This window comes from Passer domesticus, chromosome 1, assembly GCF_036417665.1.
Source record: "Passer domesticus isolate bPasDom1 chromosome 1, bPasDom1.hap1, whole genome shotgun sequence".
In the NCBI taxonomy this organism is placed as follows: Eukaryota; Metazoa; Chordata; class Aves; order Passeriformes; family Passeridae; genus Passer; species Passer domesticus.
This window is the reverse complement of record NC_087474.1, coordinates 142,459,700-142,483,628: the sequence shown is the minus strand read 5'-3', so window position 1 is coordinate 142,483,628 and position 23,929 is coordinate 142,459,700. Positions and strand designations below refer to the sequence as shown.

Here is a 23,929-nt window from a genome sequence, read left to right as displayed (position 1 = left end):
AGCCCTACTGCTAAGACAATATTTAGGAGATCTGATGAAAGGATGTCAAGGGACTTGTAAGTCCCTGCTGATTACTTACCCTGACTAGTGACATTTTTTTTTCAGTCTCTGGAGGGCAGAGTTCACTATCATTGGGTACATACAATTTATGGTTCATTATACATAATAAGAAAGGACTACTCAGAGATGTGGCTCGTTCTTCTTTAGACATTTCCTCTATGCACCTGAATTTCTGCATAGTCAGAAAATCAGGAATGAAACGAGAACAATGAATGAGGAAAATGATGGGATGGGTCTTTTGTTCCATTACATCTGTTTTGTACCAATAGATGCCAATGAAGGTAACTGACTGTGATGTAAAAAACAACAACCAAAAAAGGACAATGTACCAACCAAAGGCTATATACTGAAAATATTTTAAATATACTGAAACATTAACAGCTGTTCCCTGTGTTAAGGACATAGGTTTAGTTCTATGAAAGAAGTTTATTTTCCACAGAAAGAACATTTATGTCAGGATAAAGGAAAAAATATAGCAACTCTACAAGAATACTGAGATTAAAACTAAAAGTTTAACAGTATCTAGCAAAGTAAGATTGTTTCTCAAGTAAAAGTGTTTTTTTCCTCAGAGTTTTTTTTCTTTTTGTGTCCTTTACTTACAGTATTATTCTACCAAACTTCTTCACTTAGCAAATATTAACCCATTTTTGACACTTGCCGTATGAAAATAAATAACAGCAATAGGAATGCTGTGCAATTTTTTTTTTATTGTGTTTATTTGGGCATGTGCATCCACCAGCTAATTTTGTGGGGCCACAGCAAATTAATTCATTGAAACATGAATCAGAGGCAATCCTTTTTATCAGGATTTGACAAGTTGCTGCTATGAAAGTGATACAGTTCGATAAATCAGGTGTTTGATTTGTAGCATGCAGCTAAAATCTGTTTGGGCCATTTCCAAAAGACAAAATAGATTCAGATTTACTGTTAAAAACTGCAGGATCTCTCTTTTCCCCCAGTATCCCACATTATTAATAATAATAACTAAGTAATTCGCTAGCAATATTAGTGACTGGTGTCTGCAAACTTCAAAAGCAAATTGACTCAACTTTTCTCTAGAAAGAAAGAAGGTAAAGGAATTAAGTAAAAAGAAAGAATGCTTCTGGATATTAATGGGGCACTGTTACTCCAAAGTGCTCAAAGAAAACCTCTGCTAATCAGCTTCTATTGATTCCTCAACATCAACATCCCATAGATGACACATGGGACATGATCCAGCCATACAAGACCAACAACAAAACACAACAATCCTAAACTTAAGAATTTTCTTCAATATCTTCAGCTTGAGGACCAACTTTTAGATCTCCTGTGTATCAGTTTAACAGCTGAAAAGAATCCCATTTAAAAATATGCTTTTGTTAAGTAAAATACTTCCCAATGGGTGCTTTTGGAGATGTCTTTTACTCAGGAACTGAATTCTCACTGTACAATTAGTCCTTTCAACTATTCAAATGTTTAGGCTTTGCAATAATTAGGGACACAGTAGCACTGGAATCATGCTTCACTTTCCTGAATGTGTTCATATGTTCTCAAAGAGAAGAAGGTCATGTATCAGCTCATCACTTTTTTAGAATCTTCTAGCTGAATATATTATAGAGCTTTTTTAAGCTTTAATTGATCCAAAATTATTTTTTTCCTGCTTACCACCACTCTTTTAAAAAGGAGAGAAATGGCATAACAATTTTTAAGGTGCTGTGGGTAATTTTTTAAAGATAGCAAAAAATTCAAGCTGCTCAATGCCCAAAGTTAATCCACTTGTCCTAGATTATTAAATTAAGATCAAATCAATAAAAGAGAATGCAGAATACAATTCCTTTTACTCATATTTCTGTAGGAAGAAGAAGGAACAAATAAAGAATGAATTTTAGGAAATATATCAAAAATACAGAGCACCAGTGCCACACCTACATAAAGCTGAAAATCATACTGTGGCAAGCTAGAAAACTGTCGTGCTTCACTTGTTATGGTACACTGGATAAAACTGAGAAATAGCTGGCATGTACAAACCCAGCATTCTCTTGACTCACTGCAGAGCTTCTGATATTTAGGGATTTACATAGAAAGTACATGGAAAGAGAAAGAACCATATTTAAAGAATCAGTTTCAGCATATCTGTTGAGAAAATGCAAAGGACCAGAAGTGGCTCACATGAAAGCAACAAAAACAGCTAATTCTTTAAACAACTAATAAAATTTCAACTTTCCCCCTAACTTAGGTAGTTAAACCTGAATAAAATACATAATACTTTGCATGACAAACAGTAAATTGCTCCTGGACCACTGGTCCACAAAAGACTCGGGATGGGGCTCTGAACCTGCAGCCAATGCTTGTTTAGCCCTAATTAATTTCTGCTTTAGGAGGGAATGAAAGATAAAAGTCTCGAAGTCATACTTCAGACTACACTTTCCACCAAAGTAAGCCACTGAAAAATATCATTGTTTGTGATTTTATACTTCATTTGCTCCCATGATAAATATAATTTAATTGAACCTTAATCATAGAACTGGCTTAGCCTTAGCAATCTGTCAGTCTTATTTTAAATTTTCATTTAATTGTAACTTGAAAATGCATTTAAACCTCACATAATTTAAATCTATTAAAATGCACGTGCAGTCACCATAAAAGTGAGCCTGTTCACATTTAAAAGAACAGATTATTAATAGAAGATGCATAGTGATCACTTGATGCCACCCTTCTCATTTCCTGGTGTAAAACATTTCCTTTTCATCTCATACTTTAAGTTCAATTGCCCATCTTATCATGTCAGTAAATGTTTTGTCTGGCCAAAAACAATGCTACCTCCCCTACATCTCAGATGCTTCCATTCCTACTTGTCTGAACATTTGTTTCAGCTAAAGACCAACAATAATAGTTCATCTTAGTTTTCAATTGAAGTTAACATGGCTTCACCAAGGGCAGGTCTTGCCTGACCAACCCAGTGACCTTCTGTGATGCAGTGACTGCATCAGTGGACAAGGGAAGAGCAAGAGATGTCATTTGTCTGGACTTCTGTAAAGCCTCTGGCATGGTCCTCCACACCATCCTGCTTTCTATACTGGAGAGAGATGGATTTGATGAATGATCTTCTAGATGGATAAGAATATGGTTGGACAATCACATCCAGAGGACAGTGGTTAACATCTCAGAGACCTGATGGACATCTGAGAAAACTGGTGTTGCTCAGAGGTCCCTACTGGGACCAGTGCTATTTAATATCTTTATTAAGGACACAAACAAAAGGATCAAGTGCACCCTCAGTAGATTTGCAGGAGACACCAAGATGACACACCTCTGGGTGACACACCTGAAGGCGGGATCCATCCAGAGGGATTTGGACAAGATTAAGAAGTAGGCATGGGAATCTCCTGAGTTTTAACAAGGTCAAATACAAAGTGTTGCACCTGAGTCAGAGTAACTCCCAGTATCAACACAGGCTGGGGGATGCACAGATCAAGAGCAGCCCTACTGAGAAGAACTTGGGGGTGCTGGTGGATGAGAGGCCATAAAAAATCCAGAAATGTGCACTTGCAGCCCAGAAAGCCAAACAAGTCCTGGGCTACATCAAAAGCAGTGTGGGAAGAAGGTCAAAGGAGGTGATTCTGCCCCTCTTCTCTGGTGAGACCCCACCCAGAGTGCTGCATCCAGCTCTGGGGTCCCCAGCACAGAAAAGACATGGACCTGTTGGAGTGAGTCCAGAGAAGGCCACCAAGATTAGAGGCAAGGAGCACCTCTCTTAGTAAAGGCCAAGAGAATTCAATTTGTTCAACCTGGGGAAGAGAAGGCTTTGGGGTGACCTAATTGTGGCCTTCCAGTACATGAAAGGAGCCTAAAAAGAAGATGGAGAGGGACTTTTGACAAAGCATAAAGTGACAGGCAAAGGGGAACGGCTTCAAACTGAAAGAGAGTAGGTTTAGACTGGATATTAGGAAAGAATTGTTTACTGTGAGGATGGTGAGACACTGGCACAGATTGCCCAGAGAAGCTGTGGCTGGTCCATCACTGGAAATGTTTAAGGCCAGGCTGGATGGAGCTCTGAGCAACCTCATCTAGTGAAAGGTGTCCCTGTCCATAGAAGGATGGTTAGAACTAGATGATATTTAAGGTCCTTCCAACCCTGTTAACCCCATGATTCTCAGTTTTCTTAAACATGTCTTTCATTTTTTCAGATCTTGAATAATTAGTGCACTGTCCTTATATGCTTCTAGTACATTATATATATTCAAATGTAAAGGGAAAATTTAAACTAGTGTGTGTTTCTACATCACCACTGTTTCAAACAAGAATTCTTCATTCACCAAAATAAACTTACAGAGCCCTGTATTATCTGACTGCATTTCAATTTTTTAAAATAAAGTTACAATGGTTACTTAATCCATCTGATACATAAGAATAAATGTCTAGTGTTTCTAATGCAATTTAACTCTTCAACATTCTTTCTGCATTGGTCTGCACTCCATAAATTGCATATTTTTCTCTAGGTTGTCTTCTACTTTCAACATTTTATTGCAAAACTAACATTCTGTAATTTATAAAGCTAATAGTAGTTATTTTCTTAAGGCTTAACAATGCTAGCTAGGACTTATTCTATCTCCTAAAGTAATTTTCAAATAATATTTCGTCCTAATGACTACTAACCTGTGATAGTATAATTGTTTAGAATAGACGGAGCCACCCATGCATTAGTGTATATTGCAGCTATAGGAAGAGATTTCAGAAACTTCTGCAGCTTGAGTTAAATACAGGCTGCTGTGGTATTTAACTGAGGCCTGAGGTTTTGGTTTCTGTTTATATATATGCATATGTATGTATGCAAGTGTATATGCCTACATATTATGATATTATCACAGGAAATTATCTTACAGGGAAATTCTGCTCCAGAAACAAGCCTTGGTTCTGCATGCCACCAACCAATTCAGTCATGTGTATCACCACTCGGTTACAGAACACCTCTACTAAATCTGCTTCAACATCATAACTTGCTTCAAATATCGCAATCTGAGCATGCTCTAGCATGGATTTTTGGTTGTCAGTGTCACATTGCCCCATATGCCCTGACAGAATGAAACTGAAACAAGGTAGAAAAAAACCAAATCTGAAACAGCAATTTTTCCCCATGTTTTTTCTAATACTGGAATGACATTTTAAAAAGGCTGCTAAGTTCTCTCTGTGTTTGCAGCAACAGGAGCTCATTCCTTAGATATTAAAAACATATTGAAGCAGATTGCAACTTCCCCACACTTTCTTCAGTTTCTTGAGTTGGGAAGACTGAGGGGTGCCCCAGCCCTGCTGAGAAGAAGGGCACCTGTAGGCATCAGGAACATCCTTCCTCAAGTGCAAGGAGACCTGCAGTGAGGGACTCCTGTATTCTCTGCCATCCTGGAGCTCTTTCCATAACCTTCTCCCTTCTCCCCACTTCACTATACCCACTTCATAACCTGCAATCACCATTGCATCAGGAAAAATAGACGTGGTCTGCAGTGCTGGCCTCGGCACCACAGTGCCCTGCTGGGCAGCCCTGCTCCTTGTGGCCTCTGCCTACACTGGTGAGCAATGCTGGAATACCACGGGAGAAGGAGAGAAATGCTGACATTGATCTTTGGATCAGAGAGTACACACATTGATCCCCAGGATCAATAGAGAGGTCAGGATTCAGTCACACATGATCTCTAGCTAAAGTTCTTAAGCAATTCCTGAAAGACGGTGGAGGGAGATGTATGTATGGATGACTGAGGGTTACATCTTGATCCCATTTTCTGTTTAAGGAAACCTACACTCCAGAAGAGCTTGTTTTTTCAATTGCATTTGTTTCTGAATCCATTTTCCTGAGCATAAAACAAATCTCAGTGTCCCTGGTATTGCAACACAAACTATCCATTTCCTTTAACATATACAATGGCTTTAGACTTCTCTAATGTCTGGAAGCCCCCTTAAGCTCCTACATTAACAATGAGAACAAAAAATGAGCACAAATTGCTTTAACATAGAGTCTAAGTATCATCAATAAAGAAATTAGTCAGGATCCAAAATATAGCTACAGAGTTTGAGAAGAGAGAACTGCTGGCTCTGCCATTGCTTGTGCAGGCAAGCACAGTAATCACCTACTGGAGTCTCCAGAGTAAAGAGCAATAGGAGCTTAGCGACCTAATAATAAATCAGTGGCTTGCAGGTCAATTAAGGTCCCAAGAAACACTTGAACTCCACCCATTGTGCTGTAATAATGGTCTTGCTTGTAAGCTGCTAAAGACAAAACATATCCAACATGATTTTAATGCTGCATTCCAGGTAGCCGAGCTCCACTACCCACTTGGACATCATAGCTGCACATCACACAGGTTTTGCTGGGAGCTTGGCACCTTGAATGATACAGAAGGGTCTTCTCTTATTAGCACCAGGCTTAATCCATTTGGAGATAAGGGACATAGAATTCTCACACCTCAGTGTCCATTATACACACAACCACCTGGAACGGGGGAAGAATGTATTTCAACATTTTTCAGCTTTTCCTTTTACACAGTACACCATTAGTTAGTCTTGTATCACAAATACACAGTAGAAGTATTTAATAGGAATCACTATAAAACAGGCTGCAGATTAATCCAGCCCTGTCTCCTCACACACAGACATTTTATACTCAGCACCAAAGGAGCTGCCTGCAAAGAATGACCCAGGTTTGATATTAGGCTTCTAGGTCATGGTTTCACCTTGACAACAGCTCTTTCATTTCAAGCTGTAACATTTGCCAGGATCCCTAAGGTGTTTTCATTTTTGTCAGGAAGTATAGGGGGGGAAAAAAAAGTATGAAAAAATGATAAATCTTAATTCACAAGCTACAGGACTATCTCTGTGTCTCCAGCACAAAACTTAAAATCCAATCCAGGACCTGGATGTGTATTAGGAGGCTGCAGATTTAAACCTTGTCCACCATGATCAAACTGGATTTATGGAGCATCATAACTCTCCAGACACCATCCAGCAGCTTATTAATTTAATAGACTCCTGTCCATTCCATGATGTTCCTGCCCTGACAGTCTCTCAAGATAAGGTGAAAGCCTTTTGACAGGACAGAGTGCATATATATTTTCTTCTGTTTTCTTGTGGATGGGGCTGTCGACAACTTGAAATGTGTGGCTCAGCAAATTTGGGGCTTTTTTCTTCCTCTTGCTTTGTAGGGAAGATGACAGAGGTAATGTTACCATGAGCCCCAGGGGTCACAAGGTTATTGCAGTCCTCAATAGGTACTGAGCATAATGGGTAAAAAATAATTAAAAAGAAAACACACTTATCATATATCTCATACCCTGAAAATAATGACATCATTTTTCTTAAAAAAAATTCTAAATAACTGATTCTACTGTAATTGACTTAGAAAAATGAGGGAGAAATACATACATTGAAAAAAAAAATCTCTGCACTCTGCTTGCATTTATTATTGCCAGTGGTCTCAATGTATGAAGCAATGTTTCTTTTCATATGGGCAGTGTGAACTGCAGACTGGACTTCTTTTCTGTCCTGAACGTCCTGTCATAGATGAGTTTTAGACTCAGTTTACAGCTTTTTATAGCTTCAGTGTAAAATACATAGTTCCATGCAAATCGTGTCAGTATTCTGCCTATTTCCTCATCTCCTCAAATGAAAAATAATTCCAAGTTTGAACTATGAAATACACTACACAGTAAGTGGTAAGAGCATAAGAAAAAAAACCCAAATCAATATACATATGAGAACAATTAATGTAATTTGGCTGCTACGTAAATGAAATGCACTAATAATCAATAAAAGTATTTTCATATTAGAAGTGGAAATTTAGTTGTATTCTGGTATTTCTTGTCATCTTCCCTTTATTATCTATATGCTTAGAATTTAAAGGGCATTTAATAATATACAGTGTACTATTATATGCATATCCATAAAGCTGCATAAAATAACCTTTTTATTATTGATAGTAATAAAATACACAAGGCCCTGACCTCTAACTCCCTAAAGCAGAAAATACCCCACTAGATCTATTTACAAAGGTAAAATAAAATAAGGAAACGTACAGTTCTGCTCTGTGAGTTCTCTGAAGCTGAATAGTGTCTGAAGTAAGTCCACGACACTGTGACTGCCATCAACAAGCCATAAGAACCACTAGTGATGGAGGCAAAATATTTTCTCCTTCTGTGTCCAGCAAGGAAATTACCAAGACTGCAATACTTTTCACTCATAACAATGACATTTGACATCCCACCTTCTCAACATCCCTGCAAAACCAAACAGGGAGCCTGACATCTACTTACCAATCATGCCCTTATGTCTGTACCCACATTTTCCTCCAATGACTGTGAACGCAGATATCATAATTCTATGTAAGCATTATGCACATATACTTCTTTTAAGAAATACTTTGCAGTTTTTCGTTGTGCAAATGAAATCAAAAACAAGCTCCTCCACAGACCTTTGATATTAGGATGGCACATGTGTTTTGTTAAAAATTCAGATTTTTTTGTCAGTGCATACAAAGAAGGAACAAAAACCTTCAGCACCACCAAAGGCTTCAGCACATTGTATAGCTAATGGAGGTATCCTGTAGGACAGCAGATGCTGCACTTTTCTGACTGTCCAGGTGGAACAGACTTGGTAAATTTACTCAATTTTCTTTTTAATAGTATGTGGAAAAAAGCCCCTTGCAATCTAAAATATATGCCCCAAGTTAACCTTTGGCCTACTAAACAACTTGTTCTCTGACCCAAACCAAATTACACTCATATTCTAATGCAGCAGTGTTTAAACTTCTTATGGGGTTTGACCTCTGTCTCATTAGGGTCCCTGATGCTGTATTTCTGTGGTTCAATGTACCATTACATTGCCTGAAGTTGCAGGGGAAAAAAAAGTATTTGCTAGCTGAAAACTCTCTTGCTGGGAAAAATATGGTATCAAGGATCTCACAGAACAATCAAGAAAAATAATCCTGTCACCAAACAAAAATTTAAGTACCCTTCTGTTGCAACAATTGACTTTTCCTCTATGTTAAAAATTAGAATGCTTACTTTAAATTAGCAAAATTAATTAAAAACTGCCTTCAATTTTTCCTAGTGGTTTTATGTAACCCTTTTACAATGTTTGTATTTTCAGTAAATGGCACATACATCAGCTAAACAAGCCACCCCAGTATCAGGGAAATAAGCAACCAGTTATGTGTTTACTGACTTATTTTATGTGAATTATGGGGCTCAGCAGCCAGTGGAAGCCCCAGAAGGCTCGAGCACAGCCCTCTGCCTCCAGCCCCGACTTCTGCCCTGCCCTCTCCTCTGTGCTGCCTTTCCTCAAGCTTGTATTAATAAATTAACTACATGACACAATTTCAGTGTGGGCAGCTGTCATTTTAACTAATATCATTCTGTAAATCCACCCTAGCAGGCTTTCTTCTCTATTGTGGTTGGAGAATAGACTTTTTGGGCAGCTTTCAAAAGCCACATCTCTTTGAGCAAGGTCCTGTTCCTTAGCTGTGTGGAGCAGCGCTCCCCTGAAATTCCCTCCACCCACTCCCTGTATTTTTGTACACCAAAGAAAATGACAATTCTCAGATCTCACCCTTAGGCAACATCCTCCCTAGCAAGGATTTTGTTATAGTTGCTCAGTGGGCACCGACTGTGATTTCACTTACAGAGGGATGGAGGCTTTTTAAGGCACTCCATCTCCTGTGTCTGCACCACCAGCACAATTAATGGGAGCACCCTGTGGAATCACTTAGGGAGCTGTCACGCAGTGCCTGTGCCACTGCGCTGGGGCAAGGATGGGCTCTTCCTCCTCTTGCAGCCTCTCAGAAATAACGAAGGGCATAAACTACTCGGTGAGGCCAGGCAGAGGAGGGAATAACATCAGTAAATCACTAATGGAAATGCAAAACCAAATGCTGCCTCACACAAACTGAGATGACGGCTGGCTTAAAAATGTGCGAGTCACTGCCTGCAGCCACCTCCCTTTTGGCAGCCATAGCCGACCCCAGCCCATCATCCCGTGCACCAGCACCCATCCCCGGCCCTCCAAGGGGCAGCCTGCAAAGCGATTGTGTCCTAAATTAGGATTTGCAGCAGGAGACGTGCCCCACGGCTGCCACCTGGCCGGCAGCACGCTCCGTGGGACGCAACGCAACCCGAGCGGCCCAGACACACGTTACACATGTTGGCTTTCCTGCACAGAGTTATCCTGTGGTGCTCTGCAATCAATTACTGTTATACCACCATCATTAATAATTTTCTTAATGAAAATGATTCTGTTGATCTCCGTTGTATTTTAATTATCAGAGTTAAGCATAATTACACTGCAGCTCTGAGCTGGCATGTAGACTCCTTTAGGGCGCAATTTTGTTTTAACACACTGATAATGTAATTTTACATTGTGTCAGTTGTTTAGTTATTATCCAGTCGTACAATTCCGCTGTATTCCTGATAACAGATAATAACCTTAGCACCTCCTATATCCTGAAGTCATTTAAAAAGCAATATTGGAATTTCACAACTAGCTAACTTAATCGCCTTATGATTTTATAATTCTTACAGCTAAATATTTGTACAGACACCCTGTTTTAACAATGCCACTAAACATACAGTAGCCATACATTTCACATAAATGGCTTAAATAATATCTAAAAAAATGTCTGTTCATGAGCATGGCTTTTAGTCTGTGCAACTGTGGTCTCTACACTGTCTCTATTCTGGTCAGTCATAATTTATTTTTTAAAATCCTTGCCGTTCCAGTGAAAGATTTGCAATAAATAAATATCCCAGCTCCTCTTAACTGTGGTCTTAGAGATTTTCCACGTCTGGTGCACAACTTAGGCAAAAATGCTTCTAAAGTACACAATGTAGCAATGATGATACAGTTCATGCATTAATACTTCCTACCACTGCTACTTGCTTAAATTATGCTGAAGGTTTTTTTTTTCTTTTAAAGAATATATATTTCTAAATAAGCTTTAATTCATAGAAACTGTCTCTTAAATCTCAATTTCTAGGGCATATCTCAAATTATTGAATAGACTTTCTGAAAGTCCATTTTTGAAACAAGAGAGAATTTTACGGTAAATATTAAAACAAAACCAGCATTCCTTTTGAATGTAATCACAGTAGTAAAAGTTTTCTTTAAAAAAATGGAATGGAATAATGGCATGTGCCATGAGTACCCAGCTTGTATCAGAATTTGCAAAATGGGATACTAATTAACTATCCCCAATGAACTGCTTTTCTCTTTTCTAACTTGTCCTAGTATTGGAGAAATGTAGTTATAAAAAATACTGGTAGTGATCCTAGATGAAATTGAATAATTAGAGTAGCACTTCTTTCAAGTACTGAATATTTATTCCATAGCTATTCACTTCAGATGTACTCTGATGCATGATTGTAAATAACTGGTTTCTTTATCTAAAGATTTGTACAGAAGATGACTTGTGATTGGACTGTAATAATTTAGAAATATAATCCTATATGTGTGCATCATAAATAATAAATAAATAAATAAATATGCACACATACGCTTTGTTTGTTTGCCTAGGGAAAATGTGAAGTGTTTTACACAGAGGACAGCATTGAAGGCAAATAGGGACTTAGCCAGCTCAAATTCTCTTTCAATAGAACCTACACTCTAGGCTCCTGTCCCTGCAATTATTCTGTGTGCAATATGTGGGTGACTACAGTGCTTGCAGCCTCTAGTGAACTGGAAAGCAGGCTGACATTCCTATGTTCTCCTGAAGGATCTGGGGAAAATTCTGCTCTCAAAGATATCTCTGTAATGACCTAAAAGGAAATATGGCATGTGCTTCTGAGTCAGCAACTGATCAACCAGTACTATGTACTGTTAGCCTATTCTAAACTTATCTTCGTTTTAGAAATGTGCCAATTTACTCCACTCATCTCATCTTGAGTTTAGTATGGAAAACAGCTCCCAGGTGACCAAATCTGCTACATGGACAATTCCACACATTTGTTCAGCTAATTGCTTTCAGAAATAACAACGTATTGCTAAGCAAACTAACAAAATTATACACATGCAACTACAACATAACATCGAATTACAGCTACATGCCAGCTGACACCGTTTCATTAGAAGTAATGGCACTATAGGAGACAGAAAGCTAACACAAATCAAAGAAATGTAATCTGGAATGATGAGATACAAATTGAAGGGAGAAACATTATTCTATTTATTTATTTTACCATCTTCTATTTGACATTGTTTTGTGATCCAAGCCAATTAATCTTTCTAGTACAAAAATCCCAGCAGAGCTCAAGGCAAGGGTAGACGCTTAATGACCGACAGAGCAGCACCCTCAGAGTGCAAAGAGAGGAACAGAACACAGTGAAAGCAAAGCACATATACAACTTACTTCCTGCATTAGTTTAGTGAAGCAGCAGGTTTTTAACATGTTTTTATCCTCAAATTTATGCTCAACTTTAGTTATAATATGCATCTGTGGTAGAGACATAGCAATCACCTTGAGTACTGTTCAGCTGTCTCATCATACCTTGTTAACCAAGTACTAAGATAACTGGCATGATCACTGAAACAAAATCCATCACCTTTGAACGAAAACACTAATATTTGGGTTAATCAGATTGCATCAAACTGAAGAAAGTCCTTATTATTAAAAAAAAAAAAAGTTGTATTTCAATAGAATAAATGAGACAGGACCAAAACTGTGTAATGAATTAGTTAATGCTTGTAAAATATTTTGAAGATGAAAAGTCCAACTGGTAAATATGTGCTAAGAATTATTACAGCTACAAAAATAATATAATACTTAATAAGACATCATCCTATAGGAATTTGTAGGAGCTATCTTTTAGAGTGAAAGTAGGTTCCCATTACATTAAGAAGTTTTTGCAGAAAAGTTTCCTTGTGTATTCAATATTATGAATATTATGCATTATGAATGCAGCTCTAGATTCATGAAAAAAGCTTCAGTGTGTTTGATACTTTGCTGCTTCTTCCACTTGGGCTGCAATCAGCAAGCTGTGAAGGCAGGGCAGCTCAACCCTTTTTAGATCTGAGCCCAGTTCTCTAGTACTGCAGGTGTTTCAGGTTGTAGAATGAATATGTTGACATTCTGTAATTATAATAGAAAGAATTTATAAGACCCTGGTGTGCGACTCATTTTTAACATGCAAATTCCCTGTTTTCAGCGTTTCAACTTTCAAAGGCTTGTGGCAGTTTAAAGGCAATCCTCTTATAAGTGTATAAATTGCAATGATTATAGGAACAAGTTGTAATTGTTTCTAGTAAGTTTTTAGGAGTCTTTGATGTTATGATTAGTGTTTTTGTATGTTAATATATTGATATGGGTGCTTATTTGCCTGGATGCTTGTATGCTGAAATGGTCACTAGGTTGCCTCAGCAAACAAATCTTTGATCTCAGTAGGTCTGTTTGGTTAGAAATAAAACCTAAAAGAAATTAAACAAGAACAGTGCATGTTCTAAAGTATTCACAAAGTGCTGAGACTGGTGATTGAAATACAAGGAAGAAAAGTCATAGTTTTGCAACCTGATCTGTAGGGTAAATGCCAAACACAGCTACACTGAGTTATTTTTGTTCCATGTATTCAAGTGGTGTTTTGTTTCTCTCTTTTTTAAACATATTGTAATGATTCTGTAGCTGCATTTAGAAAGCTTTCACAATGACTGCACCAGAGTGGTGCATAGTCCATGGTGCTATGGACTTAACTCAAGGCTCTTTGTGTTGTTTCAAGATGCAAGACAAAAACCTGTGTATCTTGAACCAAAGGAGCTGTTAGATGTGGTGGGTTAGATAAAGCATCTTTGGCATGCAGACTTGTAAGAACTCGTACTGACTTGAACAAATCTGAAAATTCATATAAGACACAAGTGATATCCATTGCCACTCACTAATACACTCCAGTGAAGTGAAGCATCATCACATCTTGCTGCCATGCAGAGACTGGAATGTCAGAGGTAACAACCCTGAAATCCAGTTCCATTTATCTTATGCTACCATGATGACATAAAGTTTTTTCACAGTCAAATCAAATTCTCATTCTTCACATGACACTGGATTTCAGTTAGTAGCGTACAGTGTAATGTAAAACAGAGAAATTATATCCAGTATGCCCAAAAAAAAAGTCAAAAAGAATTCACCTATTCAAAGTGTATAGGTTTCACTGATGTTTCCCAGAGCACTGACTCTCAGAGAGAAATTGATAGTGTGTATTATGCCAGCTGATGTACTTCAGTGTTTATACAGCATTTAATAAACTATAGGAAACTATAGGTACCATGTGGGTTTTTATATCACTAGAAGAAAAAAAAAGGCAAAACCAGAACATGGAAGAAAAATGGGAACAAAACCCGACATCAATGGGAGACTTAGTATTAATTTTCCTATTATGCAACAGGTACATATTTATCTCAGTAGCTTACACAAGAAAGTAAAGAAAAAAATCAGTTTGTGTTTACCTTTGCTGTACACAATGCAGTTGTTTTTGTTGTCTTCTACTCCTTGCCAAGTCACATCCAGCAGCCACTTGGGGCCAGCAGTCAGTACCATGGGGACTGAAGTCTTTGTCTTCTGTAGGAAGGATGATAACAAACAGATGCCATTTGTTCACCTTGATTAAGAACTTGAATAATAATGGTAATAATAATTTTATTTGCAAACAACAAAATCTCGAAACCCATAAGCCAAAGTCATTCCCCTGCTCCAGGATTTTTTGAAAGAAGACACAAGCAAGAAGCTTTAGTTCTTTCATTGATTGAATGGTGAAACTATTATCAAGGATTTTTCTGAATGATATTGGATCAGATCTCCAAGATTACACAGATCTCTGGTGGCTGAGAATTATAAAGGGAATGCAGATGACTTTCACAGCAAAGAGCCAAGTGTTTAGAAGTGAACTTTAGATACATTGTACCTCATTATCAATGGGATCTCACTATTTCCTGAAACAGACAGGAAAGAATTTAAAGAATTGGTATCCATTTCAAAGATCTGTCCTTAAACATCTGTATTATCGTAGGAAATTGTTCTGAATGGAGAATGGAATTTTTTCCCTCCTTTGCTATGTGTTGATGTGTTATTTTACTATGTCTGAAATAGTAATAATGCTAATGATTCACTGCAAAAAGACTATAAAATCAGTTGTATGAATACATTCAAAGACTTAAACGTAAAGTGTGATGTCATCACACCTGAAAGGCATGCAGACAAGTTACCATCTCCTGTCTGCATTTTGGATTCTATACTTAAGAGATTCTTTATTTGGAACAATAAGACAGAGGCCTGAAATTTATTAACACATAACTCGTTTACTAATCAAATGGCAAAAATCCTGTGGGTAATCCTGAGTTTGTCAGTAAGTGGCACTTAAGATTTCTATCACAGACAGCTCTTCTCCTCTGCATCCAGAATAAAACCACAAAAGAGAGTACAAAATAAAACAGTTACAACATAACTTTTAATTATTTTTTCTGGGATTTAATCCTGTCTAAGGCATTCCAACATTTTGTAAGAGACTTTAATTATTTTTATACTCCACCAATAATTCTCTAGTTGTCTCATCCTATTTTTTATTGTATATTCTGTATTACTGACCAAAATAAAAAAATTAAGATACAGAAAATCCTATTTTCATAGACATTCCAGATGCTTTGCCAACATTTATTATTGATAAGTATTCTAGAAATGTAGTGAAGAATAAAAACAGTTACCACAGATTACATTCACAAAATATACTTGAAAATATCTATTGAAAATAAGATATTGCTTAAAATATTTTAGTTATATAATATTAAATCAATAATATTAAATAACATATATTTACTGTAATTACATTAATGTATTAATAAAGATGACAGAAAAATATTGTGTCACAGGTCTTCATATTTTTGTGGAGTTTTTATCTGTTTAGACTGTAATACTGTTTTATCAAGTACACTACTTCTTACTTAATTTTCATTTTAGATTTTACATTTTTCATACAAATGATTGTGCATAAGTCACAGTTTTCTATGCACTCCATGGCATTATTCATCTTCCCTATGTATTGGGAAAAAAGCAATTAGAAATCATGAATGAAATTAGGAAAAAGGAAGGTAACATCCAGCAAAAATGCACCTACCTAGTGTAAAAATACTGAAGCAAGAGACATGCAATGCTTCAACTCCTGACACTGCCTTCTCTGTGGGAAGTTGTAGAGTGTATGTTTTGCTTATATGGAGTATTACAAGAGTTAACCCAGCTGCATGCACTTGTATTCTTAATTTAAATTCTAATAAATAAACAAAACAATTTTTTTTTTAATTTGGCTAAGTTTCTATGCAAATTGTCAAGAAGCCTGGTATTATCAGTTCATTAAATCAGTGTAAAGCATATACATATGGACTATGTAGAAAATAATGACATAAACAAGGCAAGAACTGAAAAAGTGATGCAACAGATGAGATGAAAGGTAATCAAAGTATCACCTCTATCTTCTATCCTGGAAAAGTCTGAACTTTACTGCAATTTACACCGAAAGCAGTACTAAGACTGCCATGGAAACAATTTAGAATGGCTTTCCTCACTCAGCTGAGAATCACACCCAAATTGAATACAAGCTGTAGCAAGAATGTTGGCAGCTGTGGCTGCATAGCAATAATGAAGAGGAGGATCAGGACACACTCCAATACTTGCTGCATTTCTCCAAGTGCCATTTCAGTCAAGCCTTTAACATGTTTTTGTGCTTATATGTGCTTTCAGTCTCCGGTAATCCCAAGTAAAATCAAAAGACAGTGAAATATTATCCAGCTAGGAGACTTTTCCAAGTACACCACAAATTATTAAGACATTCAAAAAAGGTGGGTTTTTTTTTTTCAAAGTTGGAGGCCAAGTTAAAAAACAGAACAAACCAAAATTCTATCTTTTAAGTGCAGAAGGGATCATCTATTTAATTTTCACAAGATCTAATTCCTATTTCTGGTTTACTTCTTTCCAGACGTCTGACATTTCATTGTGTCTCTTCCATCTCTAAGGGTATTATCTGCATTAAGGTGGTATCAAAAAGCCTCAAATAATATCAGGATCTTCTTGTGCTGGGCAATAGTTTATCTACATAGACAGGACAAATAATATGTCCTGGGAAAGGATTATACTTAACCACATACTGCTGAGGAAGAATGAGATACAGAGATACCGTTTGACTTTCTCATGGAGATTAATTTCTCCTTTAGTAAGTGGTAGGCTTAGTCCCAGGCCACTGCCCCAGTTTTCTCCAGACAAGGAGAGGGGCCCAGGCCTCATCCCTTCTGAGGTGAAGCAGCGGTGGCAGCAGGTAGACTGAGAACCAGCAGTCAGCATGTGTGTCTGCTTTGCCATTTCCTATTTACAGGGCTTTTTTGGACTTAAAGAACTCCATGGTTATCACTAAATTAGCTTCCAGGTCAGCTTGGCAGCTGAACTTGTAATCAGCTCCGCAGCTGTAAGTGGCCTCTAAACACTAGAGATAGGCTGGAGGAAGAACAGGGTGTTTCATCTCACAGCTCTGCTAGCCCAGAAGTACTGGTGGACACCTCAAAAGAATTTCCCATTCTCCCATAGCTCTGCTCCCAAGCTGCACAGATATGTAAATAAACTTATTTTAATATGAAAGCAAAACTTCACAAGACCCCAGCTGCTTGTAAAGCTTGGCAGCTCCACTGAGGGATACCAGCAGTGGCTTCCCTTTGATGCACCTTACTGGCATATTGTGTGAGCTGTAAGGCAGGTCAGGACCACGGCAGCAGCTCTTGGGGTCTGGCATCCTGGTTTACGCATTCATAGGTGCTCACCACTGGTGCTCTTGTTGTGCCTTATTACATAGTAAGAACTGAAGCAAGCCTGCTGATTCAGGAAAGGCCATTTCCTTAAAATGGTTAAAATGAAAAGACCCCAGTCCAAGATAACAAGAAGCTATGGTTAAATCAGTCATGCCTTTATCACCTCAAGATTAGACTACTGCAATGCGCTATACCTGAGGCTACATTTTAAATCCATTTGAAAGCTGAAGCGGGTGCAGAATGCGGCAACCCGCTTCTAAAGCAGGATATCGTGCTTTGAGCGCATTACACCAGGGCTTTTTAATTTGCACTAAGTGCCTGTGGAATTTAAGGCACTGGTTACAACCTCTGAAGTCCAGGACCTGTCTATTTGAGATACCTAATTGAACCTGCCAGGTCCTTTGTCTCAACGGTACAACCGCAGCTGAGAACCACCAAGGAACATGAAAAAGGCCTTTCTTGGCTGGACACCGAAGAAAGTCTTGGCAGGGCAACATGTTCTTCATGACAGCTCTTTTACCTTTGGGACATCATCCTACTTGAATTAAAGTACGTTCATTATCTCAGAGAGTTCTATGAAAACCACCCTGTAATTCATAAGATTTATTTGTCATACTGCAAAATTGAGCTGATCATTCCTAAAATAGTGAAGGTAGGTGTTACCTACTTTACACTCTTTTGTTTGGGTTTTTTTTAAAGTGCTAGCAGGAATATCTAGCTTAAGAAATGTACCTTTTTACACACATGAAAAAAGTTTCCTTGATACAGAAGCAACAACATTTCCGCTGTTTACATATAAGACTTCAAAAACCAAACATAATTTTATTTGTCCCTCTGAAAGAGCTGCTACACATTACACAAAAGCTTACAAAACATTCTCCCTGCTGCCCAAGTATAATCATGGGGACCTGCTAACATGGGTGTCTGTAAGATGGGGCCATACAGTAATTACCTCACATTTTTCAAACAAAGGGCACAATATAGACCCACAGTATTGTTCACTGCTCTACGCTAGGTAACTGTACATTCTACACTTGAGCAATGTTTCCCTGAAAATGCAATTTCTGCTAATGTTTTCATGCCATAACTAGACAAATTTGACAAGGACAAGCAGGGTCAAAACTGTGATCTCTCAGGGAACAATTAGAATTAGCTAATGAGGATAAAAGAGGTCAGGCAGGCATCCACTTTTCACTAACCTTTGAGACAACTGGACAAACAAGAGAGGTAGCCCTCAATAAATGTTTATATTCAGTCAAGAGGTTAATGGAGATAAAAATAGCCATCACACCAGGCCGAAAATAGTTTTGCACTCTTGCTAAATGGAATCAATGCTGACAAGTAACATTAGATGGGCTCTTCACTGCAAAGATTTCTAACATATGATGTGTGTGGCCTCGCAGAAACTTGAGGAACGCCCATGCTGAAGAATAATACAGTATGATCAAGTTGTTTGAAATCTATGAAATTCTGATGTCAAATGCCTGATCACTGCTAGCTGTTTCTTCAGAAGCTGTGCTACTGAGCTCATGTTCAGTAAGTCACTGTGACATGACCATCCTGTCCCAGGCATGGTGTTCCAAGAAGTGTTCAACATTATTTAAGGAGATGTACTGATACTCAAAGGCTTTGTTTCTTACTTACTGTATTTTGATTCCTGCAAACAGATTTTCTTCCTAAATCTTCCAAAGAGTCTGAGTTCCCATGAAAGATACAGAATGTTACCAGAATATCTTCATGAACTTGGAGAAAGTTCCAATGCCCCCTCAGCAGAGTTAGTTTATATAGTCAATTAAAACCAAGAGTGTACTGGGAGGAGAGCTGTAAACATATCTCAGGTGCCTTCAGATATGAGTCTGGGCTAGCAAAACACCACTGACAGAGATTTCTTCTTTGAAATTCAATTTTAATTCGGTTGGATCATCACAGGGTTGACATGTTGAAACTGCAGAACATCCCCTCTTGAGAGGCTGAGTTCACCTTAGATGATCACCATACTCAATTCAGCAAGCTTAGTAAGCTCATCAAATCAATTCAGTTGGGAAAAGCTCCTAAGGGTCATTCTGGACAGAGCAATAACAGGTATCTGTATAGGTCTCAGACTATCTCTGATTAATTAATATTTGTTTTAAGATGTTTTTGAATAATAAGAAGAGTGGTAACTCCATTTAATCACCTCTCACACTGACTGTCTAAATGCATTTCTTTACCTTATAACTGATTAGAAATTCACAAAGCTGTAAGCCAATCCCATCCAAACAGCCCAATGGACAGACACAGATCCCCATTTTTTGTTCATTTGTATGCAATCAGCTGGACTGTCTTTCACTTCCTGTAGCTTCCCTGAAAACACTTATCTTTTTCCAAGGAGCATTCAGTCTTGGAAGGATACTTATCTCAAGGGCTTTTCTGGAACACCTGCCAGTCAAGGCCCATGGCAGCACTTCACAGTGCCACAGCTTTCTTTGCTAGACATGCAGAAGCAACTCCTTTCCACTAATACAACATAATGTATGCAGTTAATTTCACCTAAATCTTCACACAGCATGGAATAACTGTTTCAGTTACTACTTTACAACCTTATGGGATCCAGGATTTCAGAGGAGTGTTCAAGGATCTGTAGATCTGTACAAATTGTTACTTGTGATGGGCCATGAAACTAGTGATGAAGAAAAGAAGTATCTATTTCCCACTATCTTTTTTTGGTGATAGTAGAAGAAAAATATTGGTAACAGTTGAAGAGGCTGTGGTCAAACCAAAGCCTTTTTAAATGTTTCAAACACACACACACAAAAAAAAAGGGGGGGGGGGGTGTGGAATGTGCACACAGATGGAATCCCAAAAGACAGCTGGGATTCCCTGCAACTGAGAAACCCTGCTGTTTACCCCAAGGGATCATCACTTGTCAAGTGACAAGACTGAACATACATTTCACTATGTATCACTATGTACATTTCATCCACAAAAAACCTAAAGCAGACCAAAGAAATTATTCAAACAAAAAAACCCCACCTCCTAGCTATGTTAATATTTTCCAACATTTGTCAGGATTTTAATATGATTTCAAAACTTTTATTACTATCAAATGTGATTGCCTAATGCAAATTAAATGTGTGCTAAACATGGGGTTCAATTCATTTTACCTAACTAGAGTGCATTTTTTCCATATCTGTAAAATAAACATAAATCAAATGTCATTGTAATTTAGGTACAAAGTAAGGCTGTCAAAAGCAACTTCAATTTGTTCTTTTTAATTTGGGATACCCTTGGAACCTATCTTCAAACTCTTCCCCAGTTCTAAACACTTCAAAATAAATCCATATTCTGGAATACCTGGATCTAGCCAAGTCCTGGTGATTGCTTCTGTCTGCTTTTATGGTCCTGGAGAAGGTGACAAGCAACTGATTGGAACAGGAATGGAAAAGCTGGAAAATGAATCTCTGAACGCTCAGTGATCTTCCACTGCCCACATCATTCTGTCTTTATGGGCTTTCTACTGCAGTCCTTCCTTCCTCTGAAGCCTTCATCTGTCTTCACCCCATAGTTGCTGTTCCCCTGCCCTTTCCTCCCTGTTCTTTATCCCCATGTTATAAATACCTGACTATGTATAGATAACTTCCTTTCTCAAAGAGCATGGAATGGATAGCACGGTATTTTGCCATCACTCTCTTTACTTCACTTTTTCATTTTACTTTTACTTTTCAATTTTCCTTTTACTCTCTTTTCTGTTCATTTTGTTCTTTGGGAAAGCAGTGTACATATGTATTGTGTGTTTACACAATATGATCAGAAGCAGGAAATCATATTTTGTGCTATGATTAGCATAAATGTGCTGAGAATATTCTGAAAATTGGCAATTCTGAGCGAATCATCTCTGTTGTGGTGAATTGATACCTGTGTGTAGCATGAGCACTGTCAGTGTGTCAGAGTGCTCAGGTATCTGCCATGGGTGTTGAACCTTCCTGCTTTACTGTAAAAGTGAATACTTTGGATAATACCATTTCAGAGCTGACATGAACCTGTACCGATGAAATCACACACTATATAACTTATCTTTAGACAAGATATAATGCAGAGCTGCTTGCACACTTTCACACTGAATTATTGGTGCATTTTTCCTACTGGGAAAACCTCACTGTTATAAATTACTGTGTACTCTAAGAATTTAATCTCTCTTTCTACTAATGAAGCCATGTTGATATTTGCCAGTAAACACTTTCTGAATGCACTCTCTTGAACGTAACTTATTTCACTTTTGCCAAACACTTCTCACATAAGACAGATGAACACTGCTCAGTATGGCTCAGCTGCAATTCTGCAAACATCTAATTTAGTCTGGACAGGCTGACGTGGGATAAACCATCAATCCCTGGTAGGCTCCTGACAATTGGACTCTCACTTTGCACAAGTATCATTTGGGCTTGGGGCAGTTAATGTGACAATAGGTATTTCAGAGGATCAAGGGGACAGTTACAGAGGTTTTTCTAGAAGACAAGAAGTATTTTATATTGCATATGGATTAACTCTGCCTGGTCCCATGGCCTAGCTATTTACACCAAAGCCATCCAAAATGATTGCTGTATCTCCAGTTTAGTTTAGTGTGGTACTGAATAATTTCTAGTTTAAAGCAATTTTTTCGTTATACTTTTTTTAATCCTGCAATGGATTATTTAAATCACCTTTCAGAGAAGTCCAAATTTCATGTGTCGTGTGTTTTACCTCAGGAATAGAAAAAGGGGTAATGATAGAACAAGGGGGAATGGCTTTAAACTGAAGGAGAGTAGGCTTAGATTAGCTACAAAGAAGAAATGCTTCATAATGAGAATGGTAAGGCACTGGCACAGGTTGCTCAAACAGTAAGATTCCCTTCATCTGGAAGTGTTCCAGGCCAGGCTGGATGGGGCACTGAGCAGCCCGGTCCACTGCAAGGTCTCCCTGCCTCAGACAAGGGGGTTGGAAGTGGAAGATCTTTAAGGCCCATTCCCACCCAAACCATTCCATGATTTTATGAATCCATTAAAAATACAAAAAACAAACAAACAAAAAAAAGGGGCATGCATAAAGCCTTCTATAAATCATCCATTACACAGAACTACAGAATAGCTAGTTATAGATTCTGCTTATTATATATTTTTATTACTTTGTTTGGAACTGCAACTCAGGTTGTGTATTTTACTTTAGGAAAGTGAATGTTTGTGTCACGAATGGTGAATAAGTCACACTTTAGCAGTAGTAAAAGATAACTTTTTTTTTAATTTCAATCTTTTTTTTTTCCTTCTCCCTAAAGAGAGAGAGAGAAAAATGTTCTTTGTATATGCTTGTCCCATATTTTAACTGTATAAACGAGTGCAGCTCTACTAGGATTACATTTCCAATGAATATTGTGAGGTCTTTATGAAATACACACTCAATACAAAGGCATTGTACTCAGTGCTGTAGGTATTGCATTGTAATTCTCTTGGTGATGCATTACACAATACTTGAACTTCACTGGTGCGCACACTGAATGCACACAAAATATTATATATAAATTCCCCTCTAATTTGAAACAGAATTGGGGAATAGAAAAGAATCTATGCCTTTCTTGAGGATTTAAAAAAGATTTTTATGCATCCCTTTATTAGCTATTTACATATATATATATATCTTTACTAAGAGGAAACGTGGTACTTTAAAGTAAGAGCATAAATCCAACATGCAATCCTCTGCCCAAGTTTTATGTTTTTTAAGATCGAATAATCATTTAAGGCAGAAGTTTAACACATGATTCAACAACCAGAAGCCTATATGTATGACTTTGATTAATTATTTTTAGTTCGGTTAAAACATCACAGTTTATCTCCTTTTAAGATTATCCTTGACATATTTAGAAATCCTAATGCAGATTTTATGGCCCACACCTATCCCTGATGGTGCTAATGGACTAGGCATAATGAATCATTCTAATTTGGATGAAAGGACCACACAACATTGTGGCAGTCCTTTAGAGAATTAAGGCTCAATTCTGATCTTCCAGACTTATGAATGCATTTTTGGGATTAGGCCACGTATCTGTACATCTGTTGAGTCTCAAGGGGTGTATACTCAG

General features: G+C 37.7%; 1 protein-coding gene across 6 annotated transcripts in view; it reads right to left on the bottom strand.

Moving 5' to 3' along the window:
- Nucleotides 1-23,929, bottom strand: part of ZFPM2 (zinc finger protein, FOG family member 2) — a 306,033-nt gene that overhangs the window by 97,475 nt on the left and 184,629 nt on the right. For 4 of the 6 annotated variants that reach the window (XM_064394359.1, XM_064394332.1, XM_064394340.1 and 1 more), the window contains one exon: nt 14,506-14,617. In XM_064394359.1, the coding sequence (XP_064250429.1) occupies nt 14,506-14,617 (112 nt within the window). Of the gene's footprint in view, nt 1-14,505; nt 14,618-16,166; nt 16,227-16,512; nt 16,609-23,929 lie in introns of those variants that run through there. The other 2 variants (XM_064394367.1, XM_064394376.1) reach the window with 2 other exon arrangements.